Genomic DNA, 13,736 nt, shown 5'->3' with positions numbered 1-13,736 from the left:
ATTGATACAACAAACAAGACTCAGATTATGCAACGACCAACCCGCAAACCGTTAATGCCATAGACAAACGAATTCAATCATAACAAAGAACGTAACAAATTATCCAGGATTCCTGTATCATAGACCATAACCCATAGCAGCTTACAAATACAATAAACAAAGTCGAACCGGAATAAACACTTTTTTACGAAACGCCAGAAATTAATCCTCGTCGGTAATCAACTTCCCCGACTCAAACCCGTCGGTGCCGTACTGACTGCTTCGGATAGCGTCACCAACCCGCATGCTTCTGACCGCGCCAACAGCTGATGTATCTAAAGAAGCCTCACTCTCATCACGATCGTTATGCTGAATCATTGCTTGCGACCCGTGCTGCTCGCCCATAGGCGAAAACAGCGCGGTAGCACTATTGGTCATAAGGTCTGCACTGTCACTCTCTTCAGACGACGACTGGACATCGTCCGAGGCAAAAGTCTGACCACTAGGCGATAGCTGTGGAAGTTGCTGTTGCCGTTGTTGTTGCCTTCGGAGAGCAGGTGGGACGGGCGATCGAATGATAGGCGTGTACCTATTCTTAGGCACAGTTTGATCAACCATAATATTGCGAGTATTACTTTGCCGGGGCGACGTTACCGCTATTTCCCCGAGCCCCTCCTCGTCGCGTTCCTCTGCCAAAGTAGAAACTCTGTGGCCGAATTCCTCATCGTAAGCAACCGATCTCATGGGTGCGTTTCGGACGACCACAAACCCTTTGTTGCGGCGACCGATGTGAAGCTTATCAGCCGCGGTATCCATCTGCCGAGAAAACCAACCACGAACGCCAGCGCTGACGCCGGTAGGATCTGCGGGCCCAGTACCTAACTTCCTGGAATATCGTGGAGCAAATGACAACGGCTCTCTGCGTTGTCCCTGCACTTGAGGCGCAAATGCAGATGTAGACGACGGCAACGAGGAGGGGCCGGACAGCGTAGTAGCAGTGGCAGTTCGCGTATGGAAGTACACGTCAGATTCTCGAACAGCGTAGTCGACGTTTCTAGGAGTATCTGCCAATGGGGCTGCGTTCCAAATATCCTCATCACCATCATTTTTGGCTGACTCATTTACTGACGGGTCAGCTTCGCAGTAGAACGGATCTGCGGCGACCTGCGGAACACCAGAAGATGATGACGATGTTGACGGCGCTTGTGGCAGCTCAGATGTGAGCCTATTCGCTGACTGTGACGATTCGTCGGTCGCAATCCTCGTTGCTGCCCAGCTTCCAGCAGGCCTAGTTCGTCGTGGCATACGGTAATATGCAAAAGCTGAAGTCGGACTGATTGGTGACGATTGCTTGCCGCTGGTGCTAATCGGTCCCGCAGATCGATCCAACAAATTGCCGCTTAATGACGGATGCAGTGGGTAGTCAAGAGGTGACTTTTCAAGATTGCCAGTCGTCGGAACTTCAACATCTGCCAACGTAGCGTCGCCTGAAATCTCCATCGGCCCCAATTTCTCCTTGGGTCGGCGTCGACGGGCAAGTTGTCGGAGGCCGAAGGCTCTGGCAAATGTGTTCGACGTCTCGCCTGTTACACCAGCTAGACGCGCGAAGGTCTCGATGATGGCCTGCAATGCGTGAAGGAAAAACACGACGATGATGACCAACGCATGCAATACGAGAATTACATATGCGACCCATCCTTTTGCAGTGTCATTTACGCGTAAAGTTGGAATGAACGCGATGGAAAAGAGTGTCGTCAACAATCTGATCGCCGATAAGATGATCTGGTAGATATTCATGCTTGTCGTCGGGTGGAAAGGCCTGAAGATGTTCAGCGACAGAAAAAACACCAGCTCTGTAATGGCCAGCAGTGTGATCTGCGCAGTTCCAGATGGCTGGATAGCTCCAATTACGATTCCTCGCAGACATGTACATAGAAGCTGGACAGCGCAGAACATAAACCCTCGTTCCGTGTAAGTGTTATATAGCGGACCGAGTAACAACAGGGTCGGCAGGTCGTCATAGAGCGCTTGTTGCGGTTTCGTAAGCCTGACCGTGCGGACGGCAAGCACAGCCGACACGATCCAAATCAGTAACAGGATTCCTGCCAAGACGCTTACGTATATGGCCGTATGTGGTGATATGAGTAGTTGGAACGACGAATAGGCGACGAGAGGCAAAGAGAAGTAGTTGAAGAATACTCTAATGATCATCCCTCCGGTCACTGGCAAATTCTTCGATCTGAGGTCGACGGAATGGCGCGAGGTAACCTTATACCATATCCATTTCGTCAGGAAACAGAACTGCGCGATGGCAACGACAGCAACCACTAGGACAAGGAGCCAGACGACGAAGCAAGTCCAAACATCCCTATCTTCGCCCTGCCCTAATAGTTGAGACTGGTTAGAGATACCCCACTCGCCATCGACCGAGTAAATGTTGTGAAGGCGATGATTTCTTGACATATGCGAGACACTAGAGACATTAAATTGTAATGACGCCCAAGACACAGACGATAGCGTGGGCTGATAGAATCCTGGAAATGCGAGATTCAAGGATCCTATCAAATATGCAAACTGCAAGTACTGTAAGACATCGCTAAATCCTGGCGTGACCAGCCGCAATGTGTCAGGATCTTGGCCATAATTACTACTCCAGGAAAAAAAATCCTTGGTACCTGTCCAAGGATTGTAGATAGCGGCGAGAACGACCGAAAATCCAACCAATACAAGGACACCTAATGGAACGAATGTAAGGACCGCATATACAGATGGCGCAAATGTCGGTGTAATAGATGTCCTGACGCATGCGACCACATTGGCGGCCGAGGTGGGGTCGATGACTGCAACGAGAGTGGAAATCGATACAAAGTAATACGAATTTGCAAGTGGGTAAGACGTGAAAAAGCCAATGTCATTATTGGGTCCGAATGGACACGATCCATTTTCAACATATGAGCAGAAGCGTTCGTAAGCATTAGACAGTTGGAATTGAAGGATCGAGGCTGATGTCCGCAGTGTCGCTTCACGCAATTAGTCTACTTGATACTGGCAGATGAGACGATAACATACTCAGTCTATTAGTGTCGGTACTCAGATCAGGCAATGAGCCGTGCATATTCCCCGTGATAGTCAGGTTGACCTGGTTTAGGTTGTCATCATAGAGTGCATCGACATATGAGGACTCAAAGTACGTGCCACTCCGAACGACGGAGTTGGAGACGCAGGACGAGAAGTCGACGGACACGCCATGGACGAGACAGGTGAAGAATGGCAACCAGCCCAGCAAATGCCAGACGTTTTGCATGATGGTAGACGGTTACCCCCTCCCTTGTTCTATATTTAACACCTATCTTGCGTAACTGGAGAACTCAGAGATGGAGAGAGTGCCGATTCTAAGGCGTGAACAAGATCATTGGCAGGGGATGCGACGCAAACGTGTAAACAGAAGACAAGGACCCCTTGTTGGCCATAGAGGCCCGTAAGCTGAAGGAATGCTAGTAGGTGATCCTAGTAGAAACTGAGCAGAACACCTATAGCACGAAAGGGTTAGCAGAACGGCGGCACAAGGATTTGCCCAAACCCAGATCTGATGTTGTATCATATGCACGTGAGAAATATGGTGCCTGGCTTCCGCGCAAGTTATCGTTAGGGCATAATTTGCCGAAGTTAGAGGGGGTTACCCGGATCAATGAATTATGGAACAAATATTGTACGCTACAGCCCCGGTTGCAACGGCAGCAGAAATCCAGCACCGCGAGTAGGCGTGCCGACAGTGGCTGCTGACTTAGACCGGCCTCGTGAGAGGTGGCATTTGCCAGCCTTAGTTCGCGATGTATGTCTGTACATAGAGAGTACACTAGTCAGCCTGTCGAAGCTGCCCCTGGCTGCTGCTTTTGCCTGCGTTATGGGTTACCCGGAGTGTTGGGTGGTCTGTGTACGGCTTGGCCGAGTGAGCGAAGCTGCAGCTTAAGCCAGCGATGGACGCACGCCTCGTGGTCAATTTAGCGTGCCGCTGCCGCCTGACGCCAACGCGATTGTGTGCTACATTCAAAAACATATTGCCCCGTCTCCCGTCCCAGTGTGACTACCCCGCCCCACCACTTATATATACATTTCTACTTTCAGATCCTCGCTACAATCTCTTTCTCTCCTTGTCTTCGTCCTCGCCCAAAAGCCAGCGTCACGATAGTCTCTAGTTACAATGGCCTCTATAAATGGCAATGCATCGTCTGAGCGTAAACACGCAAAGAGCCAGAGCACTTTCGTAAGTACTACAATAGTTTTTCCGTTCCTGATGCGTATTCACGGCCCGTATCTGTTACTGCTAACGCAGCCGTGTTTGTTCGCGCCATTTCTTGTCCTGAAACAGACTTCTTCTCTTCTTCTTACTCGTCAATTCTATTGCTAACGTGCGTGTGCGCGCCTCGCTCTTGCGTCGCGCGTACTTCTGTGTCTAGCAATTCGAGAACACGTCGACAGCAATTGCCGCCAGCCAAATGAGAAATTCCCTCAATAAGCTCGCCGACTCCGTCCCCGATCCGAAGATGCGCAAGGTATGTCGTTCTGTCTCGATGCCGTCGATTGTGTCCCGGCGTGTGGTAGAGATTGGTATTAGCCGGTTTGGCAATGCCGTTCCGCTCGTCGTTAAAGCAGCTTCGGAGAACCTCAATTACTCCATTCATGTCGTTTCGACGATGGATCGCATGTGTTTCAATACGCGTCGGGACCTGGTTATTACAATTAGGCACAGTACGAACTGCACACAATCTCGACACATTTCCATTTAATACATTGGGCCATGCTGACTTTCTACAGCAATTCGAGACTCAGATGGATGCCTTCTTCTCTCTCTTCCGTCGCTACTTGACCGACAAGGCCAAGGGAACTGCTGTGTATGTCTTCCATTAATTGACGGTTCAATTAGTTCTAACAAGATCAGTGACTGGGACCGAATCCAGCCTCCCAATCCTGAACAGGTCATTGCCTACGACGACCTCGCTGACAGCGTCACTACTGAGTTCCTTTCGAAGCTTGTCGTTCTCAAACTTAACGGTGGTCTTGGAACTTCCATGGGTTGTGTTGGCCCAAAGTCCGTAATTGAAGTCCGTGAGGGTCAATCATTTTTGGACTTGTCTGTTCGCCAGATCGAGTACCTCAACCGCAAGTATGACGTCAACGTCCCTTTCGTTCTCATGAACTCCTTCAACACCGATGATGATACTCAGTCAATCATTAAGAAGTACGAGGGCCACAACATCGAGATCATCACCTTCAACCAGTCCCAGTTCCCGAGAGTGTACAGGGACTCGCTGCTACCTGTGCCTAAGGATATCAATGCGCCTATTGACTCATGGTATCCTCCAGGACATGGAGACTTATTCGAGTCTCTCGAGAATTCTGGAGTTTTGGACGAGCTGCTTTCGCGCGGAAAGGAAATCCTTTTCGTGTCCAACGCTGACAATCTTGGTGCGGTCGTTGACTTCAAAATCTTGTCCCACATGGTCGAATCGAAGTCCGAATACATTATGGAGTTGACTGATAAGACCCGCGCTGATGTTAAGGGTGGTACTATTATCGACTATGACGGCTCTGTCCGGCTACTTGAGATTGCCCAGGTCCCTAAGGACCACACCGAGGACTTCAAGTCCATTAAAAAGTTTAAATACTTCAACACCAACAACATCTGGATCAACCTCAAGGCAATGAAGCGTGTCGTTGAGAACAACGAGCTCCAGCTGGAGATCATTCCTAACTCGAAGACCATCTCCGTCGGCAAGGGCGAATCAGACATCAACGTTCTTCAGCTCGAGACAGCCGTCGGTGCTGCCATCCGCCACTTCAAGAGTGCGCATGGCGTCAATGTTCCCCGTCGCCGCTTCCTTCCGGTTAAGACCTGCTCTGACTTGCTTCTAGTCAAGTCTGACCTATATTCGCTATCTCACGGTACCTTGGAGGTCTCCCCTGGCCGATTTGGCCCTGCGCCTCTTATCAAGCTGGGTGGCCACTTCAAGAAGGTCTCTGATTTCCAGAAGCGAATTCCACATATGCCCAAGATTGTCGAGCTCGACCACCTTACCATCACCGGTAATGTCAATCTCGGCAAGGGAGTTGTATTGAAGGGCACCGTCATTATTGTCTGCTCAGACGGCCAGAAGATTGACATTCCTAACGGAAGTATTCTGGAGAACGTTGTGATCACCGGCAACCTGTCTATATTAGAGCACTAAACGTGCTACGCTTACTGATTGGCGTAATCATTCAAATTTGGCCTTTTGAGTCTGTCATTATATCTATTTCGTTTCATGGCACTTCAAGCTTTAATGCACCTGCAAGTATTAAGTGTACCCTGTAACTCTGTTTTGGTGAAAACAGTAATTCGTTGAACTTGTAATTTATTGGTAGTTTGTTGCAGGCGGACGTGGAATGGAAACGTGATTGCGTGTCGATTAATTTCCGTAAGAAAAATTACCGTTTTGTATTTGGTATACAGATGCTCTATTTCTATCACAATGTCAGAAGTTAATCTCATTTCATTATTGCCGCTAGATAATACGTTGAAATTGTAGCATTGTACACAGTAATGCTCAGGCTTGTGCATAATTAAACTCCCTCAGTGTAGGATTTGGTATTCCGCCAAAGCCCAGCCGCACTGACGACGAAAAATCGTGATTTCTCAGCTTGCGAAGCAAAAAGTTCAAGAGAAGTTGATCTGCCGGATACGGTCAACTTTCCTTTTTTCCTCTGAGAGTACACTACAATCTTTCGACGAGTGGCTAATCCGACATATTTTCCTTCGGGTTTATCTGGATCGACAGTAAGACTTGAGGACGAATCATCTCATTGTCATTCCAATCATGAACTACGACGAAGGTACCGGCATCCCACCGGACGAGGAAGAGACTTATCTCGACCCAAGCGCAGCTCTAGATATCATTCCCGATGACGAGAACGAAGAAGACCACCCGATGTCCGACATCTCTGACAACGACGAGGACCGACACGATACAAACGACGACGCCGAAGAAATAGACATGTCCAATAACTCGCTGACATACTTTGACAAACACACAGATTCAATTTTCTTGATTGGCACGCACCCTAAGGTACCACTTGTTGTCACTGGCGGCGGTGACGACACGGGGTACGTATGGACTTCGAACGCGGTGCCGCCGAAAGTCGTCACGCAGTTGTCCGGACACACCGATTCGCTGGTGGCGGGTGGCTTCTCGCCTGATGGAGAATGGCTAATAACCGGCGGCATGGATGGCAGGGTGCGAATATGGCGTGCTCGAGCTCGCGGGCAGAAATGGGAATTCAGGGATTCTGTGGAGGAAGTTGAGGAAGTTACCTGGGTAGCGTTTCACCCTACTCAGCCACTTTTCGCCTTTGGCGCGAATAATGGCTCGGCGTGGGTCTACAGTCTGTTGCCTAAATTTGAGCATTTATCGGTGTTGTATGGACATAGCGGGTCATGCACTGCAGGCGTGTTTATCCCTGCAGCGTCTCCCGGCACAGACGGTGGCGAAGAGGAAATCAATCTCCTGACTATCTCAGATGACGGAACTCTGATCTCGTGGAGTATACCAACAGGAGTGCAGAACTATAAGATTTCGCCTCCGCAGTTCCATTATGAAGCGCCATGGGTTAATTTGAGCTTACATCCCACTGGCACGTCCGTCGCGATCGGCGCAGCGGATGGAAAAGTCGCGATCGTGGGAACAAGGACCGGAAGTATCATCGCGACTGTGGACGTCCTGGGTGCGACTGGAAAAACAGATATGCCGGAGGAGGAGCGATCGGTCGAGGGTATCGCGTGGTGCGAGGTCATGAGTGTTTTAGCTGTCAGTCTCGTTGCCGGTGTCATTTGCATCTTTGACACTGGATCCTGGCGTGTCCGGAGAGCGTTGGACGTTGGTGAGGCGGTTACCAAGGTGGAGTTCATTCCAGGAACGGCAGAGTTGATTAGTAGCTCGATGGATGGCACAGTCAAGAAATGGGATGTGCGGTCAGGAGAGCAGCTATGGAAGGGCACTGGTCATTCTAGCGGTGTGCTTGGATTCGCTTTAGCAGATGGTGGACGGACGATTATTACAGCATCAGACGAAGGGGTTGCGTTGATTTACAAATAAGGCGTGTACATATATATTAACTGTGATTAGAATAATATTTGTCGGTCCTTCGATCTTCTATCAACCTATTCAGAAACATTGTCAGCCCAAAGCTGATGAATCTTTCTATCTATAAATTGATCTCGTCTATCGGTTACATTAATAAATTTATGTGCCGAAATGCATCTTCACGATCATATAACTGTAGCTAACTATAACTTAGATCAAACCATTCATTCCGGCATATAATATTTTATAAATCTTGCCCAATAGTAGTTGTCATGGACCATCCTTTGATAGTGGAATACTCCCAATTCCATCCTTTCCATGTTCCCCTCTTCACCCCACTACCCCAACCGGCGCGCCGAAACGACTCTTCGTCTGAGAGTTTCTGTCCGTTCAACCCCACCGCGTCAGTATCAGGTACCAACAGGCCCCATTCTCGTGCAAAAATCGCGTCTTTGCCCACACATCTACTCGCGTATTTCACTGTTAGGTCTTTGTTGCAACGGTGGTCATTTAGTAAATCGATTAGCCATTCACAGGTAAACGACGATACCGACGACGCGGTAAAAAAATCTGTGAAGCACGCAGTTTCAAGGTTTGGAAACAATACGGGCTTGTGTGGCGCTGGTAGTGGCGGGGAAACAAAAAATACGGACCGCGACGAATCAGTGAGTCGCCTCGAGACTCCAGTCCGCGGCTGGATCCGTGTTGTCGATTTCAATGGAGATGAGGGAGCCGAGGAGGCAGGAGAGAAGAGTGAGCTGCTCAATCCGGCTGGTGACGCGGGTGAACTATTTGAGGCTGGAGATGTTGGAGATGAAAGTGAAGGTGGCTGCGCATGATTCTCAGATGACAAATGTGAACGTGGAAGTAATAATGAATTCGACGATGCTGATGCCGCAATCGTAGATGAATGCACTACCAGTGGCGTCAATCGATCACTGGTGGACGCCGCGTCTGGCGTAAACGATGCCGCTTGAATTTTATTTGCTTGACTGCTTTCAATTGAGGATGGGGCATAGTATGATAATCGGAATTCGAAACATACAGCCAGATTAACGTTTTGTAGCTGCAGAAACCTTAGGTTCTCAAAATTAAAGTAAAGCAATCTGCTGATTCGTCGCTCGTAGACACAATTTGACGTACACGAGAGCATATGAGCACGGTACACAAATTTGCGGAGATTTGAGTATATGCCGACCGGAATGACACGGCCCTGGTCCAATGTGAATTCTTCAATACCGGGAGGCAGGAAGTCCATGAACATTGGAGGCATCACCAATGTGTCAAATACGTTCCAATGGAAGCACTCAAGAGTAGAGTGTTCTGATAAGGCATCGAAAAAATGTACAAGGAAATTTGAGAATGCAAATATCATATTGTTGCGATAGTTTGGAGTGATAATCCTCGGGTGCGCAACGGGGTCCGGATCTCGTATTGACACAGCACGAATAAACGCTCCAGTCGGTCTAAATATTTCGCAGGTCAGCATGTCATCCGCTGGCAACGACAACAGATCTCACGCACCCTCTTACTACTTTGAGCAATTGTTCGTGAGTATTAGTCACCTCAGTGACACGTAACGTAAGATTCTGATATAAAATCGGAATAACGATAAGATTGAATCTCTTATTCACTCTTGCCAAATTATTCAAGTCTCCATAATCCGTCGACGACCGTGTCGGCAAGCTAGTGGTTGTGGCAATACTGGCACGCTTCGGGCCATCGAGCACGGGCTTCGCGCTTAGTCTATTAGTCTTAGTTTTGTCCAGTGAAAACATGTTCCGCTTCAACGGCGGAGGAGCTGATGTCGAAAATGGCGGGACAAGAAGTCCCACAATCTTCTCTAACAGCTCATCTGGCAACGAGTCAACTGGGGTCATTGTGGTTTCAATCTATATGGCAAGCGCAACATTCGAAAGTTGTAATTCCTCTCCCAGCGTCTGCCGATACCGATATCCCTCGCTAGTTCGAATAATTCATGGACAGCATATCACAACTCCAAAAACAGTAATATCCTTCATATTGAATTGTGACTAATGAAGCCACTTCCGGAAATTTTCCTGATGCAAACCAACAATCGTATGTGAACAAGAGATGTCCAACGTCAGTGAGCAGTCCCGGTTGCACTTTACCCGGCAGGGGTGTTAAGCTTTCTCAATGCGGCGCTTCACTTAGCATCCAGAGTGGCTCGTGCGCCATTAGTCACCATCAGTGGCCGATTTGCTGAAACCTTAATGGATCACTGCCATTGAGTGACCGTAAATCTAGACATAGAGTGGCAATCTTGCCAAGACCCTTGCCCATGACACTACCAGTCTCGTGCCCTGCTGCTACCACGAGCCGCGAACAGCTGTGTGCAAGTTCGCAGGGCAGAGTCATCCTCAGGACCTATTGATGGTGGTGACGGATCCACTATTACGTCCTGACGAGGACCGGTTTGCGGCAGCGACAGAAGGGCATGTTGCGCTGGCAGACCTCATGGAGCGGCCAGCCAAGCTGGTCGCTGACGGCGGCATCGCGGCCGACGAAATGTCAATTGTGGACGATGCCACTTTAGAAGATGATGCAAGCTATCGAGGACTCGCAGCTCGGAGAGTGAAAATAAAAAAAGGTCTTACATATGCGTCGGCATTATTAAGCTGGTAAGTACCGACTTGACCGAGCGGAAGCGTTGTTGCTAAATGGTCCGTAGCATCTGTGCAGGATCTATAATGATTTTCTCGTTATACGCTCCACAATTTCAGACGCATATGGGATATTCGCAAGTGCAAGTGAATCTGCTATCCATTCTTGGGGAAGCAGGAATGTATCTTACAACACCGTATGTGATTTTGGTATCTATTTACTTTATCCGTACACGTTGACTTATATTTCAGAATCGTTGGTATTTGCGCAGACGTGTACGGCTCAGCAGTCCTTTCCTTTCTTGCGGCAATCTTATTTGGAGTAGCGTATGCTCTAGCGGCGTGGGCGTACGCTGCTCAAGCCCCCTACTTAGCAATGATGATCGCATTCCTTCTCATTGGCGGTGGCACCGCATGCATGTACTTCGGCTCTATCACCGCGTGCGCGAAGACGTTCACCTCTAACCGCGGCTTAGCACTAGGCTTGCCGATTACAGCATACGGTCTTTCAAGTCTATGGCAATCGCAAGTTGCCGCAGTGTTCTTTATAGATAGACAGTCTGGGCAAGTCCGAGTTCCCGGACTATTCGCATTCTTCGCCATATTTTTGGCTACAATCGGGCTCATCGCTACGGTTGGGTATCATTTTGGATATAAACCTGACCCGGTAGTCGTGCCGACCAAGAAACTACAAACTCCATCGGTTAGACTTGGGTCGGATGAGGAGTCTCCATTACTCGAAGGTGGCTTACATACGCAGAGTGAAACCAGTTTAGCTGCAGAAGAAGATGGCAGAGCTGACGAGGACGACTCTAAGACCATTCCGCTTACGCGACGGCAGATGGTACTTTCTTTCGCCAAAGATTGGACAGCGTGGGGAGTTGCTCTGGGTCTATTCACAACCATTGGGCCCGGCGAAATGTTCCTCAATAACATGGGTAGTTTAATCCGGTCATTATCGGCACCTGGTCCTTCCGCTGCCACCAACATTTCTATTTTATCATTCTCGTCCGCATCGATGCGAATTATTGCTGGTGTTGTCTCCGATCATATTTCTTCCAAAAAGGGGCGAAAGTACAGTCGCATGTTGGTGATGCTTTTCTTCACGGTACTTTTGGTCTTTGGCCACTTCTTTGTTGGACTGGGTGGTCTTGAAGTTAGCAATGGCTGGTGGTTTTGGACGGTAAGTGTTGCGCTCGGTGGTAGCTATGGTGCAATTTTCACACTTGCACCCACAATAGTGTCGCTGGTGTGGGGTGCAGAGCAATTTGGTACCAATTGGGGTGTATTGTTCATATTTCCCGCCATGGGCTCCATTATCTATGAACTAGTATACGCCACGATTTACGACTACCACACGCACGGTGAACGCCTGTGTTATGGACTGAATTGCTATCAAGCCACATTTGTAATCACTGGGACGAGCTGTGTCTTAGCGGTAATTGTTTGGGCATGTGTATGGCAACTGGGTTGGCAGCGACGATGTTTATTTATATAGGAGCATATTTTAGTTTACTATAGAATATAGAATTACCGCGAGGAACAGGCAACTCTACACTACTACACTAAACAAATCACTCACACTCGGACGCGTCGCAAACACGCGTCTGGCAGCCCGATCTCACATCTATTAATTGCACAGGATATACTAGTTTATACACGCGCTCTGTTACTGCTCGTTCGCGACGCATTATTACCATCTAAAAGCATCCAGAATGGCAACTCGCCTAGCTTGACATAGAAGTCTGAAGATAGCCCTTTTCGGGTCGTCCAGAGAGATTTCCCAATACAAAGTCGCTAATACCAGGCCGTTGGCACCGCGGTTTGAATGGAGCAGACCCACGGCGGCTACGGACGTTGCGTCCTTCGTACGACTATCTCCAACGAGGTTCAGATGAACTCCGAAGCGTGTCTAGAACGCAGACATACATAGACTACACACTTGCCAAATCCTTTTTTTGTCCAATTCTTCCTCCTCTTATCGCGCTTTACGCTTTCCAACAAACATCCGCTACTCTTCGTCAATTCAACCTTCTCGATATGATTGCAACGGCAAAACTCGCATCCGACACTCTTTCGCACGACCACAGGGGTCAAATGCGTCGGAGATATTCAAGTCAATGATTATCTCTATGATGCAGGAAATAATCCCATACTTTGGCATAGGCGTCGAACCACCCGCTAGCCATAAAATTGGTCTCTGAGATCAAGTATCTCCAATTCGACTCCCGTGAAATGTCGTCTTGCTTGTGCACTCACAACCATCATCTCGGTCACGGGCGTGGACATAGAGATGAGAACTTCGCTGGGCGAAAAGGCGCCAACTTGTGTTATGTGGGCAAGGGTTCAATTAAGTTTCAGAAGCATCTGGTTATACCTCGCAAGAAGATGAATCTGGAATGGTCCTATATCACTCATGATACTCGCCCTTTCACGATCTCGGACGCACCAGCTGGCGAATACAGAGTGATCAATGTCAGCCGGGGGGAATTTCAGCTTGCGAATCGACTTCTCGTCTTGTAACTAACTGTGGGCATTCCGGCCCCCCGGCGCTGGTTTTGGTCACTCAGGGGTAATCAGCTGATTGTCTGGGGTGTATTGTTCATATTTCCTGCCATAGGCTCAATCGTCTATGAGCTCATATACGCAGCGATCTATGACTACCATGCACACGGTGAACGACTATGTTACGGATTGAACTTCTATCAGGCCACGTTTTTGACCACGGGACGAGTTGTCTTGTTGCCGTAATTACATGGATTTTCGTGTGGAGCTTGGGATGGCGGAGACGAGGGTAATTTATCTAGTAGGACAATTTAGGTAGATTATTATAGACTCACCACACATTGCAACTTGTAGAGGCGTCGTGTCGTTACGTGTTTCATTATATCTAATTGTATATGTACATAGGTCTGGGAATTTAATACTCAAAGCTGCTTGATTAGAGTTACCATCACGGCAGGCAAGTTGTAGGTTAGGGTTAACACATACAAACCTTGGTCGTTGGGAAGTCTCT

At 48.6% G+C, this 13,736-nt stretch overlaps 6 protein-coding genes across 6 annotated transcripts; 4 read left to right on the top strand and 2 right to left on the bottom strand.

Annotated features, from left to right (window-relative positions):
• Positions 1 to 103: 103 nt before the first annotated feature.
• Positions 104 to 3,475, bottom strand: V1508DRAFT_291291 (uncharacterized protein). Its single transcript, XM_066936561.1, has 2 exons — positions 3,049 to 3,475; positions 104 to 2,999 (listed from the first exon to the last, which is right to left on the bottom strand). Exons 1-2 carry the CDS (start codon positions 3,281 to 3,283, stop codon positions 202 to 204), a joined length of 3,033 nt encoding a protein of 1,010 aa, XP_066797594.1. The 5' UTR covers positions 3,284 to 3,475; the 3' UTR covers positions 104 to 201.
• Positions 3,476 to 4,008: 533 nt separating this feature from the next.
• V1508DRAFT_412296 (UTP--glucose-1-phosphate uridylyltransferase family) lies at positions 4,009 to 6,545 on the top strand. Its single transcript, XM_066939599.1, has 4 exons — positions 4,009 to 4,243; positions 4,437 to 4,532; positions 4,795 to 4,871; positions 4,919 to 6,545. Exons 1-4 carry the CDS (start codon positions 4,181 to 4,183, stop codon positions 6,204 to 6,206), a joined length of 1,524 nt encoding a protein of 507 aa, XP_066797593.1. The 5' UTR covers positions 4,009 to 4,180; the 3' UTR covers positions 6,207 to 6,545.
• V1508DRAFT_412294 (WD40-repeat-containing domain protein) lies at positions 6,533 to 8,467 on the top strand. The gene has a single exon (XM_066939598.1). It carries the CDS (start codon positions 6,834 to 6,836, stop codon positions 8,106 to 8,108), a length of 1,275 nt encoding a protein of 424 aa, XP_066797592.1. The 5' UTR covers positions 6,533 to 6,833; the 3' UTR covers positions 8,109 to 8,467.
• On the bottom strand, positions 8,115 to 10,190 carry V1508DRAFT_412293 (uncharacterized protein). The gene is made up of 2 exons (XM_066939597.1): positions 9,621 to 10,190; positions 8,115 to 9,562 (listed from the first exon to the last, which is right to left on the bottom strand). The coding sequence occupies exons 1-2, from the start codon at positions 9,974 to 9,976 to the stop codon at positions 8,341 to 8,343; spliced, it is 1,578 nt and encodes a 525-aa protein (XP_066797591.1). The 5' UTR covers positions 9,977 to 10,190; the 3' UTR covers positions 8,115 to 8,340.
• A 213-nt stretch (positions 10,191 to 10,403) lies between these two features.
• On the top strand, positions 10,404 to 12,363 carry V1508DRAFT_412292 (major facilitator superfamily domain-containing protein). Its single transcript, XM_066939596.1, has 3 exons — positions 10,404 to 10,738; positions 10,789 to 10,917; positions 10,973 to 12,363. The coding sequence occupies exons 1-3, from the start codon at positions 10,491 to 10,493 to the stop codon at positions 12,216 to 12,218; spliced, it is 1,623 nt and encodes a 540-aa protein (XP_066797590.1). The 5' UTR covers positions 10,404 to 10,490; the 3' UTR covers positions 12,219 to 12,363.
• Positions 12,364 to 12,608: 245 nt separating this feature from the next.
• V1508DRAFT_412290 (uncharacterized protein) lies at positions 12,609 to 13,726 on the top strand. The gene has a single exon (XM_066939595.1). It carries the CDS (start codon positions 12,956 to 12,958, stop codon positions 13,241 to 13,243), a length of 288 nt encoding a protein of 95 aa, XP_066797589.1. The 5' UTR covers positions 12,609 to 12,955; the 3' UTR covers positions 13,244 to 13,726.
• The last annotated feature ends 10 nt before the right edge of the window (positions 13,727 to 13,736 follow it).

This window comes from Lipomyces doorenjongii (genome assembly GCF_038497915.1).
Source record: "Lipomyces doorenjongii strain NRRL Y-27504 unplaced genomic scaffold V1508scaffold_9, whole genome shotgun sequence".
NCBI classification, from domain to species: Eukaryota; Fungi; Ascomycota; class Lipomycetes; order Lipomycetales; family Lipomycetaceae; genus Lipomyces; species Lipomyces doorenjongii.
This window is presented reverse-complemented; position numbering and strand designations above follow the sequence as displayed.